At 47.9% G+C, this 27941-nt stretch overlaps 1 protein-coding gene across 9 annotated transcripts in view; it reads left to right on the top strand.

Moving 5' to 3' along the window:
• Positions 1-27941, top strand: part of SPTBN1 (spectrin beta, non-erythrocytic 1) — a 199092-nt gene that overhangs the window by 160494 nt on the left and 10657 nt on the right. For all 9 annotated transcript variants that reach the window (XR_002342956.1, XR_002342957.1, XM_021088218.1 and 6 more), the window contains 16 exons: positions 223-979; positions 1796-1998; positions 6955-7045; positions 12327-12473; positions 13390-13653; positions 14835-15059; positions 16194-16283; positions 16425-16706; positions 17775-17905; positions 19167-19371; positions 19988-20362; positions 22124-22368; positions 23451-23589; positions 24335-24419; positions 26434-26630; positions 27524-27636. Coding sequence is in view for 7 of the 9 variants with exons in the window: in XM_021088218.1 (XP_020943877.1) it covers positions 223-979; positions 1796-1998; positions 6955-7045; positions 12327-12473; positions 13390-13653; positions 14835-15059; positions 16194-16283; positions 16425-16706; positions 17775-17905; positions 19167-19371; positions 19988-20362; positions 22124-22368; positions 23451-23589; positions 24335-24419; positions 26434-26630; positions 27524-27636 (3549 nt within the window). In the remaining 2 variants the exon portion in view is untranslated. The remainder of the gene's footprint in view (positions 1-222; positions 980-1795; positions 1999-6954; positions 7046-12326; positions 12474-13389; positions 13654-14834; positions 15060-16193; positions 16284-16424; positions 16707-17774; positions 17906-19166; positions 19372-19987; positions 20363-22123; positions 22369-23450; positions 23590-24334; positions 24420-26433; positions 26631-27523; positions 27637-27941) is intronic.

Below are 27941 nucleotides of genomic sequence, written 5' to 3'. Positions count from 1 at the left end.
CTTGTCAGGGTTTTATTTTTCCAGACCATATGGTGTCCCCTGAGCTGTTTTGTTGATACTTGGTGTCCATATACTGAGAGAGGTGATTTTCCCAAAGGATGTAGTCAAAGCAGAGGTGGAGAGGGGAAATCCCAGCTTTGACTGTCACTGTCAATTTCATTGTCCAGCCGTGAGCTTCTGGCCTCTCTCACGCTGCTTTTTCCACCACCCCTGCACCCACAGGTGGAGTCAGTTCAGGGAGCTGGTGGACCGGAAGAAGGATGCACTCCTCTCCGCCCTGAGCATCCAGAACTACCACCTCGAGTGCAATGAAACCAAGTCCTGGATCCGGGAAAAGACCAAGGTCATCGAATCCACCCAGGACCTGGGCAATGACCTGGCTGGCGTCATGGCCTTGCAGCGCAAGCTGACCGGCATGGAGCGGGACCTGGTGGCCATCGAGGCGAAGCTGAGCGACCTGCAGAAGGAGGCTGAGAAGCTGGAGTCCGAGCACCCCGACCAGGCCCAGGCCATCCTGTCTCGGCTGGCCGAGATCAGCGACGTGTGGGAGGAGATGAAAACCACGCTGAGGAACCGCGAGGCCTCCCTGGGAGAGGCCAGCAAGCTGCAGCAGTTCCTGCGGGACCTGGACGACTTCCAGTCCTGGCTCTCCAGGACCCAGACGGCCATCGCCTCGGAGGACATGCCCAACACCCTGACCGAAGCCGAGAAGCTCCTCACACAGCATGAGAACATCAAAAACGAGATCGACAACTACGAGGAGGACTACCAGAAGATGAGGGACATGGGTGAGATGGTCACGCAGGGCCAGACCGACGCCCAGTACATGTTTCTGCGGCAGCGGCTGCAGGCCCTGGACACCGGGTGGAATGAGCTCCACAAGATGTGGGAGAACAGACAGAACCTCCTTTCCCAGTCCCACGCCCACCAGCAGTTCCTGCGGGACACCAAGCAGGCTGAAGCCTTTCTCAACAACCAGGTAACTCCCTCTCTGCCTGACCTGCCTTCCCATAGCCCCGGCTGTCTTTGGAAGCATTCCCACCTGGGCTGCTGGTTTAAACCTGGCCTCTGTGAAATTAGAAAAATAAGAGGCATTTGTTATTTCATGACTTCTAAAGCACTGAAACCCATCACAATGTAGGAGATAGAGTCGAAGTTTTCCAAAGGGGCAGTCTTGCCTTGCAAAGTACCGTTCTCCTCCAGCCTGGACGAGGACCTCTTGTGTTCACAGAGTGTCCTTTTGGTAGCTTATTAGATTTTTAGGCAACATTCTGTGGGATATTAATCCAATCTAATTAATCTAAAAGGTACAGTGGGGATTTCTTTTTTCTTTTTTCTGAATGGTTCTGTCTTCCTTGTTCTAAGAGTCAGGGACTTCCCCCAGTGACACAAGGCAGGGATTAAAGAAAAAGAGCTGAGGGTGGTCACCAGCATCGGGTTGATAATCGCTCTTAAAAGCTTTGGACTGAAGGTCTGTCACTCTTGCCTTACAGGCACACCAGCCGACCCTTGTGGCTACTGCACAAGCCTTTGTGTATGTCCCTCACTCATTTTGGGAAAAAAATTTAGAGCCATTAACCACTTAGGGAAATTTCAGTCACTTTTAATCCTCTGGGATTCTTCTCCTTCCCAGCTTTATGTTATCTGACTCCGTAGATAACTTCATTTAAGTGTAATGAAGGACATGTTGCATGGAAATGTAGGACGTAGGAAAGAGCGCTTTTGTTATTCTGAAATCGAGTTGTAGTTCGAGTTCTCATCCTGCTGCTATTGTGTTTTTTCCTTTTTAAATAAGGAGTATGTCTTGGCCCATACTGAGATGCCCACCACCTTGGAAGGGGCTGAAGCAGCTATTAAAAAACAAGAGGACTTCATGACCACCATGGATGCCAACGAGGAGAAGATCAATGCAGTCGTGGAGACCGGCCGCAGGCTGGTGAGCGATGGGAACATCAACTCGGATCGCATCCAAGAGAAGGTGGACTCCATCGATGACAGGTATGGTCCTGAGGTCCTTAAGGGCTTCTTGCAACCTGGGACTCTCCTGCGTCGGAATCATTGGCTCAAGTCACATGTCTGAATCACTGGTCAGTGTCCTTGGGGCTGTGGTTATAAATTCCCCATTGGGCAGGATTTGGGCACCTAGCAAAATTTAATCTACTCGGGAAAAGAAAGCCTGAGAAATAGAACCAATCCTTAACCTTAAGGCGTGTGACATGAGCAGCCGTGTGGTGTAAGCTGTGCGCTTTGAGAAGTGACACACAACATGTCACCCAGTAGGACCTCAAGAGCCAAGCGCTTCCCCAGCCAAGCCCACACTCAGCTTTATCCACACGTGCCTCTTCTGAGGCCCTTCAGGAGGAAGTGGGGAGAGAGCAAGGTTTGCTTGTCCTGGCTGAGCCACAAAGGAACATCATCAGGCCTTAGAAAATTGGCTTGGACAGTGCTGTAATGGGATCTTTTTCATAATAAGAGCAAAGACCCTTTCCGCCTTCTACTGGAGTCTCTCTAAGATTAGATGCTTTTATTTTATTTCTTTGCAGCTCTAAAAAGATTTTTCTCCTTAACTGAAGGCCAGTGTTCTCTGTTAGCCCCTTACCCTCTCACTTGGCCTTGGTTACCATTAAAGTAGGAGATCTGGGCAGATCTGACTTGGATGCACCGGCCTGGGCTGGTTTTGAGCCCACCACTTCTTGTCTGAGTGTGGCTTATCTGGGTCAGCCACTAGTCTCTGTTCCAGCTGATTTCTGATCCCAGTTTAGGCCGGATTTAAGGTCTCATTGTGAGACTGATGTCATCGAGAAACAAGCTCTTCCCCAAGGCTTCTCTGGCCTCCAAGTGCAGTGAAGAGGAAGAACTTCTTGCAGAGAGCAATTCCTTACTTAACCACATCCAAGAGGGTCTCCTGGGACCCTGAGCCAGATGAGCTTTTTGTGATACACAGTGGAGAGGGGAATTCATTCCTCTTTCCCCGTAAGGATTGAGTTCCTGGCTTTAGGCAGTCTGTCTTCTGCTCCGATTCAGATCCTAAACCTTGTGCTCTAAGGGTAGTACTATGGAATAGGGTATGAGGTATATTAATTATAGTCTTGCATCCATTGTTTTTAAAAGAGCTCCAAAAAAGAAAAAAAAAAAAATCTCTTTACCAAACCCTTCATACTGAGTGTGAGAAACAAGGATTGGGCAGGACATTCTTCACCTGGAGAAAAGAATTTCTTTTTCTCCTAATGTTAAATCTCTTGTTGTTTTGTAAACAAGGTACCCCACATCCCTCGGTGTTAGGTGCACACAGCCAGTTTCCTGGGGGCAGGCTGGGCCGTTGGGGACACGTGTGTTGAGGCCGGCATGCAGCTGCCTGGCAGCTTCCTCGGTTTGTTTATCTGTCCCTCGGTGCTGCAGCTGCAAGGGCTTGTTGGGAACAGGTGGTGTTGTCAGGACCGGAGACTCCTGGATATGAGAGAGCATTTCAGCAGCTCTCAGTTGTGGCCTAACCTTCCTTTTGCCCTTGACTCAGAGCGGGGCTCCTGGGGTTCCAAGACCTCCTGAGGATTTCTGTTGTTAACAGCCGTGGAAAGAAGATCCTTTACTATCCATAAGGGAGGAGGGACAGGGCTTTCCATTGATATCTGCCCTTGGAAGGACTACATTTTCTTATCTTTCTCAGCTGGTGTTGACCAAATTCTGGTTTCCCTTTAATATCCCCAGAGGCTTCCAGATCTGAAACTGACTCCTGGGGATACTGGTCTGTTATAAAAATATACAAATCTGATTTTCCAGGTGGTGTCAGGGCACAAGCTAAGTAAATATCTAAACCTTCAGATCTGATCCTCATCCAGAAACACTCTGACGTTCCCGTGAAGCTATTTTTGTAGAAGGCAAAATCATTATAATATGCTTACGGTCCGGAAATCTCGTCAATTACCCCTGAGTTTGTGGAAATGAAAAATACTAGAACAAAGACACCAACTCTTCAGCAGTGTGGGTGGGGTGTGAGAGGCCCTTAAAGTGCTTGCGGCTGGATGGAAAGGCGCCTCCTGCCCAAGCCCACTCGGGGGTGCAAACAGGCAAGCTTCTTGGCTCAGAGGAAAATTCCAGCCACAGTGCAGTCCTGGAAGAAAAGGAAAAGTGTCCAGTTTCATAAAGGCAGCCCCTATCTCACATAGGAAAAAGAAGCTTAAAAATTATCCACCCGCTTTATTCAGGACCTGTGACTCTTACTTTCCACAAGAACCAGAGTTAAGCCCTGCATCTGCTTCATGTGAGGAGATGCTTTGGAGTCTCATGATTGGAGTAGGAAGTGAGCGATGGGAAGAAAGCAAAAGATGCAAGCTCACCCCAGACAGAGAGCGCTCTTATTAGGGCTCTGTAATAAATGCCACCAGATGGAACCTTGAATGTATCTCTTACATAATCAAGACTCACACGCGCCCCATGGGTTTCTACCTGGACAGCTTTTCTTCAGCAGAAGACAGACCGGCTAAAGCCAGGAACTCAATCCTTACGGGGAAAGAGTAATGAATTCCCCTCTCCACTGTGGGAACCGATGGTCAAGTTCCCTCTAATTAAATCCACGATCCAGCCTTGAAAGACCTTCCCGGGTTTCACTTCCTCTGGAAGCCCCTGGGTAAAGCCATGCTCACTTCTCTCCAGGGTTTTGTGAGTCAGCAGCAGTCTTCACTGTCTGGGTAGCTGTTGTTCACGCCACAGAGCACATCGCTCAGAGGCCTTCCCCATGCCCTCCCGATCCGTGTCACTTGGACCCTAACTCACCCCTTGGCCTGTGCTTCCTTCATGGCACTACTGGGAGAGAAAAGTTGTCCAGGTGGAAATCCATGGGGCCCGTGTGAGTCTTGATTATGTAAGAGATACATTCAAGGTTCCATCTGGTGGCATTTCTCTCTTAGTGAATTTTCTCAGTGTTTGAAGTTATTTTTACTTCGATTATTTCTGTGAGCTTCCAGGTTGCATGTCCTTTTTTAACTGATTCCTCCCCGCCTTCGTAGCATTTTCTCCTGATGCCGGGGAAGGGAATGGGATCTTTTGTTCAAGGGCTTTGACTGAAGGCAGGACTCTTGGATTTTATGCCTTGACTTCAGCTCAAGTTACCTTCCTTCTGATGGTTCACTTTATTTTTCTTAAACCTCCCTACAAATAGTGACTGGAATTTGAGGGTTGGGAACTTGAAGAACTTTTCTCGACATTCCTTCCCCACCCACATTTTTAGATGACTGATTCTTTTAGTCCAAAAATCACTAACAGTCTTTAAAAACTTTTTTAAAATTTTTGATCTCTGAGAAAGGAAAACACTGAAGTAAAGGGACTTTGGCCCTTATTTTTGTTATAAAAGCAACGGTATTAAAAATGGGGGGGCGGGTCACATAGAAACTACTACCTTTTGATCTCATCCTTCACACCTGTCATTTTAGTTTTGGCTTTCCAGTCTGTGCCTTGGAGTTTATATCACTGGCTATGCATAAACCCTTTTCATTTAGCATATTACATAAGTAGCAGTTTTCTATTTCTGCATTTGCCTAAGTGGTATAAACATATTAAGATTCTTCTCCCAGAAACTTGAGAACCCCTTTCAATTTAAAAAGAAAAAAGTCACCCTGTGTATCAAATGTATTGAACAATTCCTGGACAGTATTGCTTCCATTCACATCACTCCCTGTGTTCTGTGGTTGCTGGTACCTGCAGACGCCGAAGGCATTTCCCTTCGGTCCCCAGGCAGATTGTAGCTGCAGTACTGCCACTGTCCCTTGTTGTCAGCACTCACTGCAGGCCCCTGTGACACATGCATCACTGTAAGATCTTTCTTCCTCTCGGAGAAGGTTTTTTAAAAGCCAGCCCTCCCTGGGCTTCCCTTCCTTGGCATTGTAGTGAATCAGAGGCTGTGCTGTACCTCCTACCTGCCCTCGGGGCTGACAGGGCTGGTGGCGAGCCCTTGCTCAGCCACCACAGCAAGAAATAGCTTTGGGAATTGGAATGAAAACCCAGACCTCCTGATTGGCACAGTTCCTCTGCCCCTCTCGGTACCCTGCGCTTAGGCTGCCTGGCTCGCTGGGGTCCCTCAGGAGTACAGAGCAGCTGTCTTCCGGCAATGCTTCTCCATGCTCAGTGTGGTGTGGGTCTCCGTGAGACAGTCAAACCGCGTGAAGGCACGGTTTGCCTTTTGCCTGGCACCCCCAGCATTCTCAGCTCTTCTGCACAGTCTGATGGAGAAGCTCTGGGCATGTAAAGGAGGCCTATGGGTGAGTTGTGGCAGGTCTGAGGGGCATGCTGAGAAGCCATGCACGGTGTCCGGCCTGGGGAGCCAGTGCCCTGTGTCCCCTGTCATTTAACAAGTTCTTGTAAGTTTTCTGGTTAAGGTTTTGTGCTTTAACTTCTTTAAACCTTGGTGACCCTTCTCTGCCAGTAAAGAATGGGATCGAGGCAGTAGATGATCTCACAGGTCTAAAAATTTTTATTCCTGGTTTGTGGTTGTTTTTGGTGAGTTTTTCTCAAGATGGGAATTTGGTGATCAAGAAAGGTTCGTTTAAAGCTAGTTACATGATTTTATATATATATATGTTTGTTACCATGTATGTGGCCTGTTACCCAGTTGAGTTTCCTGAGGATCTGTTTCCTGTTCTCCCTCAGTTCCTAGCATGGAGACTTCATACTCAGCACATGCTCAGATAGCTTTTTCCAGCACCAGATTTATGAGGCTCTTTTGACGGCATCCTGGCCTGTTCTGTGGCTGCAGCAGGTGTTTGGGTCTCTGGTACGATGGCTTACTTGTTTGGAAGATGCTAAACTCTCTTGTTTATCTTGTCTCCCTGACATAATTGAGACCGAAAGGCAAGCTCTTTTCAGCATACGTAGAAACCCAGGAAAGAAACTGAGTGCTAAATTCTCTATTTCAAGATGCCCTACTTCCTCTCTTTTAAATTGGTTTTATTATCATTATTACAGACATAGGAAGAATCGCGAAGCAGCAAGTGAGCTTCTGATGAGACTGAAGGACAACAGGGATCTTCAGAAATTCCTGCAAGATTGTCAAGAGGTATGTCTTCAACTCCTCCTTTCCTCTTTTGTAAACAAGAGCCACCAAGGATTTGGCAGAAGAGCCCTTGGAATTATAAAATTTACTGAGGCCGGAAATTCACATCATGTAATTTGCAAGTGGGGCAGTGTTATTTCTCCAGCCTACAAGCTACCACTTAACCAGATTATTACAATCTGGAATATTGTAGTCTGGAACTGTCCTGTCCAGTAGTAGACACTAGCCACATGTGTCTGTCTCTTTTTAAGTTAATTAAAATTGAGAGTGTAGTTCCTCCATCATACTAGCTGTATTTTAAGTGCTCAATAGCCAGCTGTGATTCGTGGCTGCTGTGTTACATGGACAATGCGGATATGGAACATTTCCCTTCTCCTCAAAGGTTAGGGATATTCTAAATTGTTCTATAACCTAAAAGCATCTAATACTATAGTTGAACTATTTAAAATAACACACATTTGGAGTTCCTATGATGGCTCAGTGGTAACAAACCCAAATAGTATCCATGAGGATGCAAGTTTGATTCCTGGCCTTGCTCAGTGGGTTAAGGATCCAGCATTGCTGTGAGCTGTGGTGTAGGTCACAGATGAGGCTTGGATCCCACATTGCTGTGGCTGTGGTGTAGGCTGGCAGCTGCAGCTCCGATTCGACCCCTAGCCTGGGAACCTCCATATACCATGGGTGTGGTCCTTAAAAGACAAAAAATAAAGTAAGATAACACACATTTAATAGCTTGAAAGGAAGGAGCTACAATTGGATCCCCAGGTAAGAAGAAAGATTTAAACAAAATAAAAACTGAATTTCTTACTCACTGAAGACCTTAAAATAGCCATCTTTCAGCCTCCTCAGGTATGTGTCTAACGTGCCAAGACCAGTAATCCTGACTTTGAACATGAGCTTTAACATGTGGTATTAATCTGATGATTCTCATACTATTTTATGCTCCTCTGATACATGCATAAACAAACGTGGAAAACTGAAGTTGGCCAGAAAAGTGCAGTCTGTCTGCACGCTAGTGGGAACCAAGCATCTTGCTGACTTCACACATGTGGGATCATGAGCATGTCGTATTTCACTCTCTGCCCGAGAACCACAGTGAGACTCAGTTCTCCCTGGTTTATTAGACCCAATCCCATCGCAGGCAGAAATGGGATGAAGAATATCCAGCTTCGAGGACCTTGGGGAAGAGGAGCTAGAGGGCGTGGGGAGAGGATCAAGGTCATATACTAAGAATATGACTGGAACCATTACAGAGCCCTTGCATGCGAACTTATGGCTGCGTATTAAGAGAAATACAGCTCTAACAACGGTCAAGTCAAGAGTCAGTGACTGAAGCAGTCTTTCACGTCCATTAAACGCCTGGCTGACTGTAAATCTTATAGTATGCTCTGCCAGTGACAAAGGAAAGAAAGCCCCTCAACTATGTACCTTGAGGTTTGTCAGCTTTCACAGCCACATGGATGAGTCTGGGTCTCGGGAAGGCAGGTGTTGTCAGGAGCCAGACAGGCTGAGGACAGGCGTGCTGCTTCAGGTGACATCATTTGAATAGGATGCTCATTTAAAGAGGCATTCATGTCCCCAGGCAAGGCATAGGGGAGAGTAATGGGATCCAAGGCCAACTGTGTAGAGTTGCAGTTGTGCTGCAGTGAATACCAAGTGGCCCATCAGCGTAGGCGGAAGTGGAAATTGTCAGGAGTCATTTGCAGCCTGAGCCATTCCTTTCCTAGATCGGAGGTCCCTGAAGTAGCTTGCTGTTCCCCTTGAAGCACCATTAAGACTCATTTTAACCTCAGGCCATAGTGGAAGGGGTGTGCTGGGGAAATGGGTGGGATTCCATACCCTGGCTTAAAGGGCAAATTCGTCGACCTGAGCATGGTGAAACCTGGACTAAACTTGGGGAAAAGAATGCCAGGAAATGAGCAGGAGGTGAGAGAGCAGAGGGACCTTTGAGAGAAGCTCAGTTGAAATGTCCAGCCTCTGATTTTCCACTTACACACATGGTAGATTCATAAATAGAAATGCGTGGGAAAATTAAGGAGATAAAACAATAGTCCTTCCCAGTAGAATCACAGGAAATAGTTTTAGTAGATCTTTAGATCTTTGTCAAGCTCTTGTTCCAAATTAGCATCCTTGGTTACAAGGAGTTTGATGCTTAAGCCACAGCGGTGACCGTTAGGCACGCCCGGAGGGCTCGGTCCTGCGGGATCTCTCCTCAAGGTATGCACGAAGGTTTTGGCTGGGCTTCTTCGTCCTGGAGATGATTTGCAGGTCTCTTAATGACTGCTCTGCCATTTCCCTTTTCTGTCCTTGAACCTCATTAAAAGTAAGCACAACCCCAGGATCTGCTGGGGTTGCTCAGTGTCTCACATATTTATATATAATTTCCACAAAGTGATGGAATTCAGGTCAGATTTGGAGGCTCCAAAACCCTTGGTGTAGAACTACAAGCAAATACTGTTAATATTATTTGGCTATAAACTTTCCACTCTCCAGCCTCATTAAAATATGCCCCCTCCAAGCCTGAATCTCTGAGAATGGAGTTCATGTGTGGACACGCCCTGCATTAGAAAACCTACCAGTTATTGTGCTGGTGGATATTTACAGAGCACCTGGAGGTCAGATTTAATACTGTTGCTGGCTGTTGGTGGTGTTCAAGACCTGGGGACTCCAGATTGTCTCTTTGTCACATTCCTTTCCCTGTGGGTTAGAGGCTGGAGGAGGCCGGGTGGTGAAATCTGCCGTCATTGCCACCCCCCCACACCAAACACTTTGTGGATGGGGACACTCACTGCTACAATGCAGTGGGAATGAGCAGAGGCCCCAGTTATAGACAGTGGTACAAAGAGCATCGTAATTTTTGTACTGTTGTTTTAATGTGATATCCTGAAAAATGAATGACTGAAAAGCAGAAATGTTTTTCTCTTTCATTCCCTCACACCATACCTCCTGTTTTCTGAAACTGATTTTTTTTTTTTTTTCCGGGAGGGCAGCATAACAAGATGGGGTGGCACAGGGAGAGCGGGTTCACTGCTCTGCTTTGAGCTTATTAATCCAGTGATCAAAGCATTGTTCCTCTCCTTTTCCCATCTGCACAGCGCTCTGTTCCGCAGAGAATGAGTATATTCTTAAATGACCTTTGTAAATGCCCACAAATAATCACTGTGACTCTGATTCCAGAATGCTGATGGAGGGCTGATGAACTAGCACGTTCCATTGCCCCATTTCATTGTGCCGCCTGGCATCCTGCTTTATCTGTAGGATGATGTGTTCAGCAAAGAGCAGATTTGTGTATAAGCCTCTGATTTTTATGCGGCTCTTTTCTTTTAAATCTCTCTTGGGTAGGTGGTTATGAATAGTGCAAATATGTGAATGTCCTTTGCACTCTGGATAAATGCCTTTTACTGTGTTGAGTGTGTGTGCAGAATACCGGGGAAAGTTTTACCATTTTGGTTTCCTTTTCAACTCTTTTCTCCTAATACTGAATGGCCATGGCGTTTCAGATCTTAGCTACTCAGAAAACTGGAAGGAGAATAGGTAATTTTTTTAAAGTAAGAAATTTAGTGTTTCTATTGCTTAACAAATTTATGGTCTTTGCTTACAAAGGGCTTTCTGAGATTTACTGTTTTTCCCCTTAATAAAGAGTGACTTCAGTGATCTCGCTGCCTTATGCTTTCGGCCCCCACCCACTCCTGCGTGGGGGTGAGTATCCTGAGGAAGGCAGGGGTGTGTTGCCTGGGAATTCAGCTGTGTGCAGAGTCGGGGTGCTCCTGTGACCCACATCGCCCTCCTTGACATCGTTTCCAAAGAACAGACTTTCTATTGTTGAAGCAAATTTATGGGGAAGCCTTTTGCAATAGTAGCCCAGAGAGCCAGCAAATGGCCTTGCAATTGTTGATTCTGTAAGGACTTCTGATGGCTTTATACGCATTCCTAAACCTTTGGTGATGGGACCATGAAGCAGTTTTGGTGCACATTTGTCATGGCAGCAACGGGTGTTAAGAGGGGCTTCTCACGGAGTTCCTGTTGTGGCTCAGTGTGTTAAGAACCCGACCCAGCGTCCATGAGGATGCAGATTCGATCCCTGGCCTTGCCTGGTGAGTTAAGGATCCAGCATTCCTGCAGCGTAGGTCACAGATGTGGCATGGATTCAGAGTTGCCCTGCCCATGGCCTAGGCCTTCGGCTGCGGCTCAGATTTGAACCCTAGTCTGGGAACTTTCATATGCCGCAGGTATGGCCCTAAGACAAAAAATAAAAATAAAAATAAATGAAATGAAAGAATGGCTTCTCATGGTCATGTGGGAGAAAGGGCACAGCCCCTGAAGATGTTTGCCTCTGGTTCCAAGCTGACTCTGTAAAATGCGTTTGTGTATTTTCTGCCCGGGCAAATGAAAGCTCTTCCTGTTTAGTGCTATGATGGAGTAGGAATTAAGACCTCAGCATGGCCAATTCCAGGCAGGCAGTGAGGAGCCAGGCAAATGGAGATGAAAGCTAGCAGGAGGAAGCATGTCCAGGGCCCGAAGCTGGGCACACTCTCTCGGTAGCCTCCTGAGAGAACCTGTCTTCTCAGACCTCTCAGCAGCTGGCATGTTCGTGCCGAGGCTTCCCTTTCGGGTCTAGGCAGAAATGGTGGGTCTCAAGATCAAGTCCTGTGAAGTGCTCAGTCTGAATGGAAGGCTCTTTACAGAAGGAGAGGCTATAGAAGAAAAGGTGAAGGGGACTCAGACTTGACAGTCTGACACCCAGTGAGAGGCCGTCAGGGTTGCTTCACCCTACAGTGAGGCGTTTTGGCTTCCCCATAGGTGTGCCCGTGAAGAAGAGGGAGGCATAAAAGGGTAGGGGGTTGGGGTTTTTTAAATAATAGAATTAAGAGAGTGAAAAGATTACTGAATGAAGTGAAAAACACGACATTATGATTAACATGGCAAAGCCGGCATGGGTGTTTGAAAGAGAAGAGAGATTACGACTTAGACTGGTTAGGGCAGAATTTTAAACACAAGTCTTTAGGGGAAAGCTGAGTAAGAGTGCCATGGTTGGAAAGCTGGCTGGGAGCACTTTTGTACTTCTGGATTTAGTGTTAGAAACATAGTTCGGAGCAAGGCTTCAAGTACAGTGTCCATACAGTGGACATACCTGTTGTGACAGGCCAGAGCTGTAAAGTGAATGTTTGGTTGTCTGTTGACATGGAGACCTGTGCAGTGTGCATACTGCAACATAACAGCTCTTTCCAGGCAGAAAAAAAGCTGATGTCGGTGATCACAATCTCTGATCTTTTTTCTTTCCTAGTTGTCTCTCTGGATCAATGAAAAGATGCTTACAGCCCAGGACATGTCTTATGATGAAGCCAGAAATCTGCACAGTAAATGGTTAAAACATCAAGCATTTATGGCAGAACTCGCATCCAACAAAGAATGGCTTGACAAAATTGAGAAGGTGAGTTAAAATGTTGGATGGGGCTGCCATTTCCGCAGTGTGGCTGTGGTGAGAGAACCAAATGAGGAAGAAATGAGCTCCTTTGTATGAAGCACGTTTTCCAGCATAATTGAGTTGTATCTGACAACAAGCAGAAGTTACACAGCCAGGAGCAATCCCACTTCCACTTACCAGCTCCTCACATTGATGCCCCCAGCAGACGGGAGAAAAGCAGAAACCCACCCAGGTGGCGCAAAATGCTTACTTTATTTTGTGATGAATACTGGAGTCTGAGTTTCCGTTGTGCATCCCGTCTGCTGCCCTCAATGGACTGTGCACCCTTGGGCAGCGTCCTCACTCTTGGTCATATTATGTGTGCTGGACTACAGCAGACACTGAGCAGGTCCAATTGCACAGAGCTTAGGAATGTTATGTATTTTTTAAGTTTCTCTGTTTTTCTTGGGCAACTTCTGTGTACGAGGCTCTATAATAATTTAAAATGTATTGTTTTGGCACAGGGATGGTCTCTGCGGTTCAATTGAATATGAGTGTGACATTCCCTTCCTTTCCCTTCTTTTCCTCCCTTCCTTCCTTTCACAGTCTTTATGTTGTTTCAGGCTCTTAAGGGTTAAATTCGTTTGTTACATCTTTGGGGGGGTGATGTGGAGTGGGTGAAGTCTGAGGTTATTAGCATTAAATGTCCCAAAGCCCAGCAGTCAAATGATGCTCCACTCCACTTTCCAATGAAAGCCATGGTAGGCCAGGCCATTGTTGATTTTGTTGAGCAGTAATTCCCATGTGGAGAGAGAGAGAGTGAGTGTGTGTGTGTGTGTGTGTGTGTGTGTGTGATGAAGAGGTAAATCACAGATCAACTATCTCAGGCTCATTTTTCACAGTGACACCTGTTCTGCAAACTGCATTTACATGTGTCTTTCAGGAAGGAATGCAGCTCATTTCAGAAAAGCCGGAGACGGAAGCCGTGGTAAAGGAGAAACTCACAGGTTTGCATAAAATGTGGGAAGTCCTTGAATCCACCACGCAGACCAAGGCCCAGCGGCTCTTCGATGCAAACAAGGCTGAACTCTTCACCCAGAGCTGTGCAGACCTGGACAAATGGCTGCACGGCCTGGAGAGTCAGATTCAATCTGATGATTACGGCAAAGACCTCACCAGTGTCAACATCCTGCTGAAAAAGCAACAGGCGAGTGGCCGGGGCCAGTGCACGTTGGGGCCCTGGCTCTTTCCTTGCTGTGGTCCTAATAGTCTTAACTCGTCCACCTTGTTCTCAAACATCCCTTAGTGTGTGAAGGGATTTTAACCTAGCACAGTGGGCTCTCACAGCATGGAGGACATTTTCAGAATCACATGGAAAGACACAGTATCAGTAGGAGTATTGGGTGTCTGTATGTGGGAATATTCTTTTATCATCATCTTAGTTGCTGGGTAGTATCAACCATTTAGCAGTCGAGTAAATAATCATTTCCTCTAGTTCCGCAGTTTACGTGAGGGAGGTAGTCGTGTTTGCATACTTTACTGTGTACATGGTCTAGGTATGTGATAGTTGTCTGAGTTGCTCAGGACTAATAAAAGAAGTTCAGGGTTTTTTGCATCACAGTAGAGCCCCTCTAAGGGCAAATAAAATTAACTTCAAATTTACAAGAAAACAGCTCCCGTTGAGGCTGAGCAAGCAAGTGGGTGGCAGAACCTTCCTGAGCTCCCTGGGCTGGGTTTGCAGCGTGTGGTCAAGGTCCCCCCCACCCCCACAAGAGGGAGCCAGTTTATCCCCAGATACTGTCATCTTGTGTCTAAGCTGTCCGTATACATACGCCAGGGCGGTGTTTCCTGAGTGAGCCATTGCTGCTTCTGCTTTTGCCCATTTTCCTCATGTAAATACACAATTAATATGTTTTCACCTAATTAGTCAGTGTTTTTAGAAAGAATAATAAGCTTTTTGATTGAAGAAATTGAGATGGTAACGTTAGCTCTCCTTTTCACCTAAAAGAACTGGAAACCCAAGACTTGACTCCTTCCTGGTGCCTCAGCTGGTTTCCAGCATCGTTATGGCTTCTGAACAAACATCCTTTCCCCATAATTAATTCTTGTTTTTACTGCCATTTACCTCCTCGGTTCCTGGATAAATTTGACTTTTGCTCTCACGTTTAAAAATCCTAGAAAGGGGTTTTTGGAAACATCAGCTGACAAAGTGGAGTGCTAGTTGCTAGCTTGCTAGGCATGCAGAACCATTTCTTGGGGTGCCCGCTGACTGTCAGTTAATATTCTTGGATCTCCCCTTTTGGCCAGTGCCAGATGGGAACATTTTACAGCCACATCCATGTTTCCCTTGGTCTCGGGTGTGAAGGTATGTCTGTCTTCCGCCCTCAGATGCTGGAGAATCAGATGGAGGTGCGGAAGAAGGAGATTGAGGAGCTCCAGAGCCAGGCACAGGCCCTGAGCCAGGAGGGGAAGAGCACAGACGAGGTGGACAGCAAGCGGCTCACCGTGCAGACCAAGTTCATGGAGCTGCTGGAGCCCCTAAATGAGAGGAAGCAGAACCTGCTGGCCTCCAAAGAGATCCATCAGTTTAACCGGGACGTGGAGGACGAGATCGTGAGTACCTTCTCGCTCGGCCCACCTGGCACCTGAGTCCTCACATCTGTGTCTGGCCCACCTTAGGCCACATCCCAGTGGTGGCTGAGCTGTCAAAGCCCTGCTCTATGTACTCACACAAAATGCAACTCCGTTTTTCTGTCCAGTTTTCTAAAAACTAATTGAAGGATTTTAATGCCCCTAGAGTAGTAATTTTAAAAACAAAGTAAGGGGACCCACAGAGAGTCTGGCATTGAGGACACAGTAAGGTCTGGAAGGCTGGCCCTCACCCCCTGTTGCAGAAGAAAGACAGGTTCCCCGGGTCACCCATCCTGGCAGCACTGAACACACTTCATCTCTCACGCCAGCCTCCCTACGAGCCCATCCTGCCCTTGTTTGTATCACATAGTCTTTTTTAAAAATGTACTTAAATTTTTATTCAAGTATATTTGATTTACAGCATTGTGCCAATTTTTGCTGTACAGCAAAGTGACCCTGCCTACATACATATACATTCATTTTCTGATGATATTTTCCATCCTGGTCTGTCCCCAGAAACTAGGATAGTTCCCTGTGCTATACAGTAGGACCTCATTGCCTGTCCATTCTATATGTAATAGTTTGCATCTACTAACCCCAAACTCTCAGTCCATCCCTCCCTACTCCTTCCCCCTTGGCAGCCACAAGTCTGCTCTCCATGTCTGTAAGTCTGTTTCTGTTCTTTAGATAGGTTCATTTGTGCCATATTTTAGATTCCACATGTAAGTGATATCATATGGTATTTGTCTTTTGCTTTCTGACTTACTTCATTTAGTATGATAATCTCTAGTTACATCTATGTTGCTGCAAATGACATTATTTTGTTCTTTTTTTATGGCTGAGTAGTACTCCATTGTATGTATGTTCCACATCTTCTTAATCCATTCATTTGTTGAGGGCCATTTAGGTTATTTCCATGTCTTGGATATTGTGAATAGTACTACCTTGAACATGGGGGTGTATATATCTTTTTGAACAATTAGAAAACTAAATACAGAACTACCATATGATCCAACAATCCCACTTCTGGGCATATATCCAGACAAAACTATAATTCAAGGAGATACACGTATTCTTTTTGAGCAGCCCTGACCGCCTGTTTACAATTTGTTCCAGTTGTGGGTTGGAGAGAGGATGCCTTTGGCAACTTCCACGGATCATGGCCACAATCTCCAGACCGTGCAGCTGTTAATAAAGAAAAATCAGGTAAATGTTTCCGCCCAGGCCAGCTCTGTCTGGTGAATAACGTTCCAGATGACAGGGTGAAGGACGGGGGGAGCTCTGCGGGCTGGTGGGCTCTCTCCAGCCTCTGCAATGGCACAGCACCACGTGTTCCCCACCCCACAGACCCTCCAGAAGGAGATCCAGGGGCACCAGCCTCGCATTGATGACATTTTCGAGAGGAGCCAGAACATCGTTGCCGACAGCAGCAGCCTCAGTGCCGAGGCCATCCGGCAGAGGCTGGCCGACCTGAAGCAGCTGTGGGGCCAGCTCATCGAGGAGACGGAGAAGCGGCACCGGCGGCTGGAGGAGGCACACAGGGCCCAGCAGTACTACTTCGATGCTGCCGAGGCCGAGGCGTGGATGAGTGAGCAGGAGCTGTACATGATGTCTGAGGAGAAGGCCAAGGTGAGGGCAGGAGGCCAACCCCGTCCCCACCCTACGGAGCCTCAGCCAGCCTTGGACCCCAGGCTGGTACACCGCTGAGGGTGTGTCTTTGTGAAACATTTCCTTGTTGCCTTAGTCACGGAGGCAGTGTGGTGTGAACAGGTGGCTGGAACCTGGCTTTTTGCCCCTGGATACAGAGTTTTCCTGTCTAATTACCGATCTGTTATTAAGACTGGGTTCATCCTGCCCCACTTTTAAAATTTTACATAGAAATTCAGGAGTTCCTGTCGTGGAGCAGTGGTTAACGAATCCAACTAGGAACCATGAGGTTGCGGGTTCGATCCCTGCCCTTGCTCAGTGGGTTAACGATCCGGCGTTGCCGTGAGCTGTGGTGTAGGTTGCAGACGAGGCTCGGATCCCGCGTTGCTGTGGCTCTGGCGTAGCCTGGCAGCTACAGCTCTGATTCGACCCCTGGCCTGGGAGCCTCCATTTACCGTGGGAGCGGCCCAAGAAATGGCAAAAAGACAAAAAAATTTAAAAATTAAAGAAATTTGCCGGAGTCCTTTTATGATACTCAAGATATTTTTGAGACAACGTAAAAGTATTTAAGGAGTTGCCAGTGTGGCATAGCAGCTTAAGCTGGTGTTGCTGCAGCTGTGGCATAGGTCACAGCTATAGCTCAGATTCAACCCCTGGCCTGGGAAGTTCCATATCCCACGGTGTGGCCCCCCCCGCCCCCCAAAAAAACTATTTGAAAGTACTCTGACCAGAATGCTGACATCTGCATCTGTTTGACTATGAGGAGTTTCAGCCAGCCAGAGTGCCCTCAGTTTGCCTGGGCTCCATCTCATACCCCAAAGGGTCCCAGTTATCCTGCGTTATCCTCACATCCATCTTTCAGAGTCTCCCACAGTCCAGTCCACATGACGCACTTGAAATGCTCCCTGTTGCACTGCCCATTTCACACCTGTGGGCTTTTTCTTTCTGCCAAGTCTTCTTCAGCTGCCCCATGGTGCAGACAGTTCATCTTCAAGGTGGTACTGGGGTGGAGGGGACGGCTGTGGTTGTGACAGTGCCCTCTCTTGGTAGGATGAGCAGAGTGCAGTCTCTATGTTGAAGAAGCACCAGATTCTGGAACAAGCAGTGGAGGACTACGCAGAGACGGTACATCAGCTCTCTAAGACCAGCCGGGCCCTGGTAGCCGACAGCCATCCTGAAAGGTACGAGCCATTCTGTAAAGGTGAGACTGGCCTATCAGTTCCTCCCAGTCCGGGTCTCTCGCTCTGACCCACACAAAAGAGAATGGGAGCATTCATCTTGAGTAACTGGTAACGTGGATCTTTGAGAAGCATCTTTAAAACAGCCCCAGTGGGCCAGAACTGAACAGGAGAGGTTACACAGCAGGACGGAGCTCTCCAGGGTTGACTGTCTCCTGCTGGCCAAGCCCTGTGGAGAGATTATTGCTGTCATGAGTCAGAAGTACACATCGAATTACATAGATACAGGTTATCAAAGCTTACTCTTGGGTTGAAAACGTCATCCAGTTTAGTCATAATTAGGAAAGTAATTATTAGTTTTAATAGAGCTGCAGATAAGGACACATGGATGGACCTGTACAGTAAAAGGGCTACTGGGAGAGCAAAATGATGCCACTTCCTAATTCTTACACAGAAAGTCTTGAGAAGGCCTAAGGAATAAGATAAAAGTGGGGCGTGTGTGGTACTCCCGCCCTGCTACATACCAGGCTCACACACTCACTCCAGTGCCAGTGTTTTAGGCTTTCTCTGTAATTGCCTTGTATGACTCAGACAAGAATCATCTTTGCACATCAACTGAGACACATGGGAAGTGAGGCTGTGTTGGTGCAGGGGGTCCTTCTGGTGTTCACACCGGATCAGGAGACCCAGGAAAATGGCCTTCCTCATCTCCAAGGACAGGCAGCAGGAAGTCCTTGTCTGCTTTCCTGCTGGAAGAGTCATTCTGGGAGACATTGGAGGGAGGGGGATGGATGCAGCACCCCCAGAACCCAGGAAATGGGAGCAGCAGGGTGCACTCTCCCATCAGGGAGCACATACAACCCAGAGAAAGTCAGGGTGTGTGCAGGCAGGGATGTCATTTGGCCCTTGGGCAGCATGGCACCTGAGAACAGACGGTTTCCAGATCTTGGGTTAACATTTAACATCAAAGGGAGTTCTGACATACAGAGCCGGCAGCGCAGAGCGTCAGGATTGCTCGTTTCCTCTCTCCATCATCATAGTCAGGATGGCCTTTGTCCTCAATTACTGTGTTGTGTTACTTGCTGGCTCTTCTACGTGAAGCTGAGGTCATGATTCAGAATTTTATTTTTTAGGCTGTGTAGGTTAACCCGAAGTTTCCTTGGAGGGATTTTATAGAATGTGCTCCCTTGGCGCTTCCCTCATTTCTTGTCCCCCTGGGGACAATGTGACATTTAAGGTCTCGCACCCCACCCCATCCCTACAGCGAGCGCATCAGCATGCGGCAATCCAAGGTGGACAAGCTGTACGCGGGCCTCAAGGACCTGGCCGAGGAGAGGAGGGGCAAGCTGGACGAGAGGCACCGGCTGTTCCAGCTCAACCGCGAGGTGGACGACCTGGAGCAGTGGATTGCCGAGAGGGAGGTGGTCGCAGGGTCTCACGAGTTGGGGCAGGACTACGAGCATGTCACGGCAAGTACCGCGGGCAGAGCACCGGTTGTTGTGTGGTTCTGTGGTTCGTGGCGGGCTACCCAAGGCCAATGGCCTCCCTTGTCTGTGAGCAGAGAAAACACCCTGGACTCATTTCAGCTCAGCGCTTTTACCCCCTGGTGACTTTGAGATTGTTTAATCTCTGTGCCCTTTTCTCCACTGGTCCATGCCTTGCTCGGCTATGGTGAGTGAGAAGGAACCTGATTTGATCGGACGCTTTAGAGCTGAGATCTGTTAAGTCACGTTTTTTTTCAAAGGACAATTGTGTAATCAAGAAATAAAGTTTTGGAATTCCCACTGTGGCTCAGTGAAGGATCCAGCTTTGTCTCTCTGAGGATGCAGATTCGATCCCTGGCCCTTTTTAGTGGTTTATGGATCTGGCATTGCTGTGAGATGTGGGATAGGTTGCAGATACGGCTTGGGTCCTGTGTTGTGGTTGTGGCATAAGTAGGCAGCTGCGGCTTCAGTTCCACCCGTAGCCCAGGAACTTCATATACCATAGGTGCAGCTGTTAAGAAAAAAAAAAAAAAAAAAAAAAAAAAGGAATAAAATGGTCACAATCATCTCATTGATTTCTGTACGCTCATCCCTTTTTCAGATGCTACAAGAACGGTTCCGGGAGTTTGCCCGAGACACGGGAAACATCGGGCAGGAGCGCGTGGACACTGTCAATCACATGGCAGATGAGCTCATCAACTCCGGACATTCAGATGCTGCCACCATTGCCGAGTGGAAGGACGGGCTCAACGAAGCCTGGGCAGACCTCCTGGAGCTCATTGACACGAGAACACAGATCCTTGCCGCCTCCTACGAACTGCACAAGTTTTACCACGATGCCAAGGAGATCTTTGGACGCATCCAGGACAAACACAAGAAACTCCCCGAGGAGCTCGGGAGAGATCAGAACACAGTGGAGACCTTACAGAGAATGCATACCACATTTGAGCATGACATCCAGGCTCTGGGCACTCAGGTGGGTGGGGATGCTACCTAGATGTGGTGGGAGGTTTTTTCTCCATATGGCATCTTCGTGCCTCTCTGAGTATCTCTCTGCATTCCTTGGATCCTCAAAACATACCTCAAAGAATTGCCCAAATTAAGGTCACATCCATCCACACACAGGCACGTGCACACATACGCACCACACATGTTGTTGTAACGCTCCATGTGGGAGAACTCTCTAGGCCATAACGTTCCAAGTTGGCCACGTTTGCAGATGTTGTTGGATGAAGATCCCCATTTAAAATAAATAAACCAGATCTAGTCACAGACGTTTACAAGTTACAGACCTTTGCAACAAGAATTTGTATTATGTTCACATGTCCGTCTGGAAGAATTTTCAAAATGATACCTTATTATTTTCCATCAACCAGAGTGAATTATAGATCCAAGAAAAGAGAAAATAAGATTTTAATATTTTAATACGCCTGGCCTCCCCCTCCCCTTCCCCCCCCCCCAGTATAAAACAGTTAACACTGAGACTCATTTAAAAGATGTCTGACAACGTGATAATAGCCTAACACTAAGTATATGCAGTAGAATCACACTCTGGTTCACACCCACATTTCTTCAGTTTCTTGTTTAGAAAAATTGCATCCTTTTTTTTCCCTTAAATTTCGTGATGTCAGAGAAGAAGTCTGTTTTCTTCAGGATACCAGCCCTGAAGATATCATGGGGTTTATTTTTACCTTTTTGTCCATATTTTTGGCTTTGTGGGACTTAAGAGTCCCCTGTTGTCTCTACTCAACTTTGCCACTGGAGCATCAAGCAGCCACGGACAGTTCCAAAGTGAAGGGTGTGGCTGTGTGCCAGCAAATCTTTATAAAGTCAGGCAGCCCAGATTCCACTTGGCGCCAACCCCCCTGGCTAGTGTGTCACCCTCTTTGACTTGCTTTGTAGTTTGTTCTGTGGAGGGACCACCTTTATTGCCATTGTCTTCTCCTTAACTTGCCCCTCTGGAAGCAGAGGTTGATCACAGCTGAGGCTCCATTCAGATTAAGTGCCTTCTCCTTTTCCATCAAGGATGCATAAGGTGTGGAGGGAATATTGCAGAGAGATACATGGAGTGACCGAGGGTCTGTACCAGGCAGAATGTAAAAGGGCCCACCATGCCCTGGGAGGGTTTCCTTCAGAGCTGGCAGATTCCCCACTCAGAAGCTGGTCAGCTCCCTGTTCAGTGGCTTTCATTGCATTTAAGGTCCTGGAGCACCATGTGAACGCATCAGGAGCCTGAACCGTGCAATCTGGTGTGCGCTTAGAGCAAGGCCAGCAGAGAAGTGCAGACGCTGGTTTGAATTGGGGCTGTCGTCCTGTGTTTGAGCAACAATTATCGATCATATTTCCAAAAGTCTCTTGGGATATGGAAGTTCAATCACCAGGGAAACCAAGCCCCATTGATTTCTTTTTTGCATCTTCTGGAGAAATTTGTTGTCCTTACCTGTATCACCTAAAGCCATTTATGTGGCCGGGACAGTTATCCAGCTCCCTCTCAGTTTTTCATTCATGGTAAAAAATACCATCTGTACCACGCATTGAGCAAATTAGGTGTTTATTTTTGACTGTAACTGGATGCGTGTACTGTGTTTCTGTATGGTTTTTATGCCACCTCTTGGGACCTTTCCTGACCAGGGCTGCCTTCAGTGTGAAGGCAGGACTGTGTGTGGAGTGAGTGGGTGACAGGTTGACGGGAATGAGGCCCTGATTCTGACACCACTCGCTTCCTGGGACTTTGCAGGTGAGGCAGCTGCAGGAGGACGCAGCCCGCCTCCAGGCAGCCTATGCAGGTGACAAGGCTGACGACATCCAGAAGCGGGAGAACGAGGTCCTAGAAGCCTGGAAGGCCCTGCTGGATGCCTGTGAGGGCCGCAGGGTGCGGCTGGTGGACACGGGGGACAAGTTCCGCTTCTTCAGCATGGTGCGCGACCTCATGCTATGGATGGAGGATGTCATCCGGCAGATCGAAGCCCAGGAGAAGCCAAGGTAATGCTGCCGGTCTCCCAGGTGGGAGCACACCTGGCTCAGGGCCTCCCTCAAGAACCCCGATGCCCAAGCAGGGGTAGGAGGGAGCCGCCGTGCTTCACTCTGTTTCCTGCACATGGCTGTTAGGGAACGAGGGGCCCAGTGTTGTCGAGCCCTGTGGAGCCCTCCCCATTTCTCCCCCAACCCTGTCCCCATGGTCCATGTTCTTCCAGGCTCTCCTGCCCTCATCTGCATGCAGGCCTCACGTTTCAAAGCAATTGCATGCCTTGGGCCTGACTAGCTCTGCCTCACTGTTGAACGAGATGGCTTTTCTGAGTTCTTTTCTCTGTCTGTTTAGACTAAAAACCAGTCTGTCCCTTCTCATGAACCTGACCCAAGATACCTCTTACCCTTGACATCTGCTTTAATGGTGTCTTGGGATTCTTATTTAGTATTTATTCTGTATCTTCTCTTCGGGCACACTTCATGTAGAGCAGTGAAGAGCTGGTAGATGAACAAGCAGGCACACATACCACCTCTTGGCCCCGCTGCTGGCTCCAGCCCCAACTGCAGTTGAGAGATGGACTGCGCTTCAAGAGAAGAAATACGGTTATTATACAAGTAAAGCAGCTGTGTTTCTTAGATCAGGACTTCCCTGTCAGTAGGTTTTGATGGATGAGTTCTCCCAGCTCTACCAGTCAGTGGTTTCTTGGCTAGTTCCTGCTCTGTGTGTCTTCATGACTAAATAAGGAGACAGTATTTTCCGTTCTTCAAAACATGCACGTCCCAACCTTTGGCAATCAACTCACCAGAGTACGGCTGTTTCTGCCTCTGTACCTTCTTAAAGAGTCTGAATTGCATCTTAAAGTGAAAGGTTGAACAGAAATCTGGTGGATTTCCTGGCCTCCAGCTGGAAAAATTAATTCAAGCACGCGTGCGTGCATACGCACACATACACACAAAAGTAGCCTATTCTCAGGTCAAGAAGCTGGTCCTGAATCACACTGTCATCGTTTTGCAGAATGTGTATCAGACCCGAATCACCTGCATGTTGATTTGAAAAGCTTGGTTTCCTAAAGGAAGTACTATTTGTCTAATTTTAGGGATGTATCATCTGTTGAACTCTTAATGAATAATCATCAAGGTATCAAAGCTGAAATCGATGCTCGAAATGACAGTTTCACAACCTGCATTGAACTTGGGAAGTCGCTGCTGGCGAGGAAGCACTACGCGTCAGAGGAGGTAGGGCGCCGCTTTGCTTTGGGGCCCCTGGGGGTGAGTGCAGATGGTGTGCAGATGTGAAATGACTGTTTTGTGAGTCTGTGTGTGCATATGTGTACACACACACACACATAGAAGTCTGAAATACCTACAGGTATTTCAGAACTCTTTGCTTTCTTCCTGTGTGTAGGATCAGACAATTAGGCAAGAGTAGGTGCAGAGCCAGGGCAGTCTCTGAGTCCCCCACATGAGGGTGCACCCTCTCTCACCTCCAGCAGTCCCCTTTGGGTGACACTCCTCTGTCACACATGCCCTGGATCACTTTACTCTTTTGTGGACAGTTGCTAAGTCCAGGTAGGATGCTGGTGATGAAGAGGTAAGTGGTTATCTGTGGGTAGCCAGCCCCCTTAAAGGGCTTACATGTGCGCTCAGGGAGAGTGCAGGGTTTGGCCCCTCTCTTCCTGAGCGTGTTTGCCACGGGGAGCCTGAGTGTGGAGGGGCTCAGTACATTCTTGGCTTCACAACAGAGCAGCTGAATGGAGCCCAGCCTTCCTCCCAGCCCCTTCTGGAAGGAACATCGCCATGCTTTTCTCTCCTCTCCCAGTAGGCAGATAGACTGTGCAACCCTTAGATATTTATTTACTGCTTCATGGTGGTCTCTATGTAAAACATGCTTTTCTTACGTGGAGTGGCCTGCAGAGAGGCAGACTCAGAAGATGGAGTCCATTCTGTTGAGACGTCCCTGGGGTCTTTCTTTTCCTCACAGATCAAGGAGAAGTTACTGCAGTTGACGGACAAGAGAAAAGAAATGATTGACAAATGGGAAGACCGATGGGAGTGGTTAAGACTGAGTAAGGATGTACCTGATCTCTGCTCTTTCCCTATTCACACTGGAAACCGCGAGTTTATTTACCTGCGCTGTTTTGATGTGATGTTATCTCTTAATGATCTGGGGAGTCGTTTAAGGTCCTATTTTACCATTTCATGCTAATAAGTATTGTTCAGTAGTTCTCAACATCTTTCATCCGTGATTGACTTCATGCGGTAAGTGGGGTTTGAGTGTGGAGGATGACAGGGTGTGGATCCCCTGGGAGGGTGCAAATAGGAGCCCCTCCTCCTCCAGTTACTGCAGAGACAGGAGGATGATGGCAGGTTGGCTTGATGAGGTCTTTGGAAAGCTAACAATGATAAAGATTTTGCAGTGAACTGGGCATTATTCTGGTGTTTGATATATTTTTCTGTATTTACTTCCCACCAGAACCCTCTAAAATAGATTCCATTTAATGTCATCTTATAAAGGAATATGTGAGCTAACACAGTTTATAATACACAGTATGGAAAATAGCATTTGTAATTGGTGTGACCACTGAAGGTAGCCCAGCTGAAGCATTATTTAACTATACTTGGCCAACCTGTGTTTGGGGCTCCAGGCTCTGACCTTATACTACAGCCTTATTCTCAGATACCAGGGCTGCTTCCTAGAAGTAGAACCCAAGGGGCCTCTTCTAAAAAGAGGCTAAGGAAAAAAAAGTAAAAAAGAAGGAAAAAAATAATAAAAGGAGTGTAAGAGAGCTTGTAGAGGCATCTCAACTCTTTTGAAAAATGAAATCCCACTTTGGACTGTTCTTTGGATGAGGATTAGGCCTGTAAATTTTCCCATTTCCCAGGGCAGGTTCACTTTTATTGAGCAAAACCCAGATTACACCCCACTGTGAGCTGGGCACAGGGTGTATGCTGGGCATTCCTGAGGAGGTGACACGTCCCTGGTACAATGAGTCTTCTTGTGCCGTTTCAGAGACACCAGGGTGACACTGATGCGGCCCGCAGCTTTTCCCTTACCTGAACGGCCCCAGGCATTGCTGCTGTGGGTGTAATGAAAATGACTGCCGGCTGTAACAGAGCCGACGTCTGGCCTGCCATCTCACAGCTGCATGCATGGCGGTCATGCTGTGTTTTGTCACATGAAGAAGAGCAGAACGCATAAAACGGAAGCTTTAGCCCATGCTGCCCCCACTTTCTGTAGGGCTGCCAGATCCTTCCAGTGCCCCAGAGTAAAACAGCACTTCCACCCCAGAAAGAAAGGGTGCTTGGTGAATGGCTGCTCTCCCTATGTAGTCTGGTTTATGTAGATTTCCAGTTCCTACAGGGCTCTGAGGAATTCTTCCCTCATTGCAGTAGGGCTGACTGTGCAGAGTATCCCTTCTGGTCCTGCATGGTTGTATAGTAGCCACTGTCCCCCTGGGGCTCTCTAGAACTTGCAGCATGGCTGGTCCAAATTGAGATGTGCCCCAAGTATCAAATGCACATCGGGTTTCAAAGACATAGGAGGAGTTCCCATTGTGGCACAGTGGTTAACGAATCCAACTAAGAACCATGAGGTTGCGGGTTCGATCCCTGGCCTTGCTCAGTGAGTTAAGGATCTAGCATTGCCATGGGTTGTGGTGTAGGTTGCAGATGTGGCTCGGATCCCACGTTGCTGTGGCTCTGGCGTAGGCTGACGGCTACAGCTCCAATTCGACCTCTAGCCTGGGAACCTCCATATGCCGAAAGAGCAACCCTAGAAAAGGCAAAAAGACAACAACAACAACAACAAAGACAGGAAAAAAGAACACAGCTTGATAGTTTTTTATGCTGATTACATGTTGAAAAGATAACAACTCGATATATCAGGTTGTACAAAATATCCTCTTGAAACTAAATTCACTTGCTTTTAACATGGCTGCTGGGAAATTGAAGTGCACACGCCACTCACGTGACATGTTGGCTGGCGCTGATTTATAGACTATAAGCTGTTTGTGCAGACAGCTGCCACCAGAGGGCAGCACCACCCCTGCCCGCTGCACTCACTCTTGGCTCCCTGTGCAGTCTTGGAGGTCCATCAGTTCTCAAGGGACGCCAGTGTGGCCGAGGCCTGGCTGCTTGGACAGGAGCCGTACCTATCCAGCCGAGAAATAGGCCAGAGCGTGGACGAGGTGGAGAAGCTCATCAAGCGCCATGAGGCTTTTGAAAAGTCTGCAGCGACCTGGGACGAGAGGTTCTCCGCCCTGGAACGGTTGACGACGGTGAGTGGCCATTGGAAGCTGGCCTGTCTGCCTGTGGCTCCCGTGGGCAGCCTCTCCTTTCTGCTCACCTCCTGGACTGGGGAGTTCACGTCATTGCTGATTTTTTTACAGCGTTCAGAGTTGTTCTTGGGAGTTGCCGCTTGGCACAGTAGGTTAAGGGTCCAGCTTTGTCACTGGACAGCGAGGATTCAGTCCTCAGCCCAGCCCAGTGGGGTTAAGGATGAAGCATTGCTGCAGCTTTGGCATAGGTCACAATTGCAGCTTGGGTTCAGTCTCTGGCCCAGGAACTTCCATTTGCCAAAGGCATGGCCAGAATAAAGTTGTTCTTTCCGACTTCTGCAATTCTGGGCATCTAAAATGTACCTGCATACTTTTATATTACAACAGAATACTACTGGTGTGTGCATAATGAAGTGGCTTAGTTTTAGTTAGATGGTTCCGTGGCTTTTTTTACCATGTCCCTCACTTTGGGCTGAACCCAAATCCCTACCACAGCACATGAAGCCTCCTACGGAATTGGTGCAGCTCCGACTCAGTGGTGTCTCTGAGCTCCAATGGGAAGCCCTGCACAGACCCTCATGCTCAGGCGCTTCCTTCCTAAGCAAAGTTGAGAGCTGCAGGGTTCATTTAGAAATTAAACCTGATGCCCCAGGGGCACACACAGCTCACAGGGATTCTGCCAGCCTATGGTACAGATCTCTTAGACCTCAGGTTCCTATGGTTTGGGGGTTGTAGCTGCAGTTCCTGTGACCTTAATGCGACTTTGCTGGGGTGTTAGAGCTTGTGGCTATCCCGTGTCGTGCCATGTAGATCACTCAGGGGGTTCACCTGGACCCTTTCCTTCAAGAGGTGGGGTCTGGGGCTCTGCGGAACATCCCCGTGTTCTCCCTCAGTTGGAGCTACTGGAAGTGCGCAGACAGCAAGAGGAAGAGGAGAGGAAGAGGCGGCCGCCTTCTCCCGAGCCCAGCACAAAGGTTTCCGAGGAGACCGAGTCCCAGCAGCAGTGGTGAGTCCTGGGCAACCCATCCCCAAGTCTCCACCTCCTGGTGAGTGGGGTTTAGGGAGCATGTGTTCGAAGCCGGAGTTCTGCTGTGCCTTTCCTTTTAGTCACTTCTGGAGACTTTAGATTATGTACAGTCCCCCCACCCCACAACTTTTGGGGACTCATGTCTGCAGTCACATTGCTATGTTGGCAGTGGAAGTGGAATGTAGAACAGTGCCCTCTGTGCTGTGCACACGTGTGTACACACACACACACACACTCACAATTTCCATGTGATTATTAAATGCATGGAGTGCACCACCCAGATT

Source organism: Sus scrofa, chromosome 3 (genome assembly GCF_000003025.6).
Source record: "Sus scrofa isolate TJ Tabasco breed Duroc chromosome 3, Sscrofa11.1, whole genome shotgun sequence".
In the NCBI taxonomy this organism is placed as follows: domain Eukaryota; kingdom Metazoa; phylum Chordata; class Mammalia; order Artiodactyla; family Suidae; genus Sus; species Sus scrofa.
This window is presented reverse-complemented; position numbering and strand designations above follow the sequence as displayed.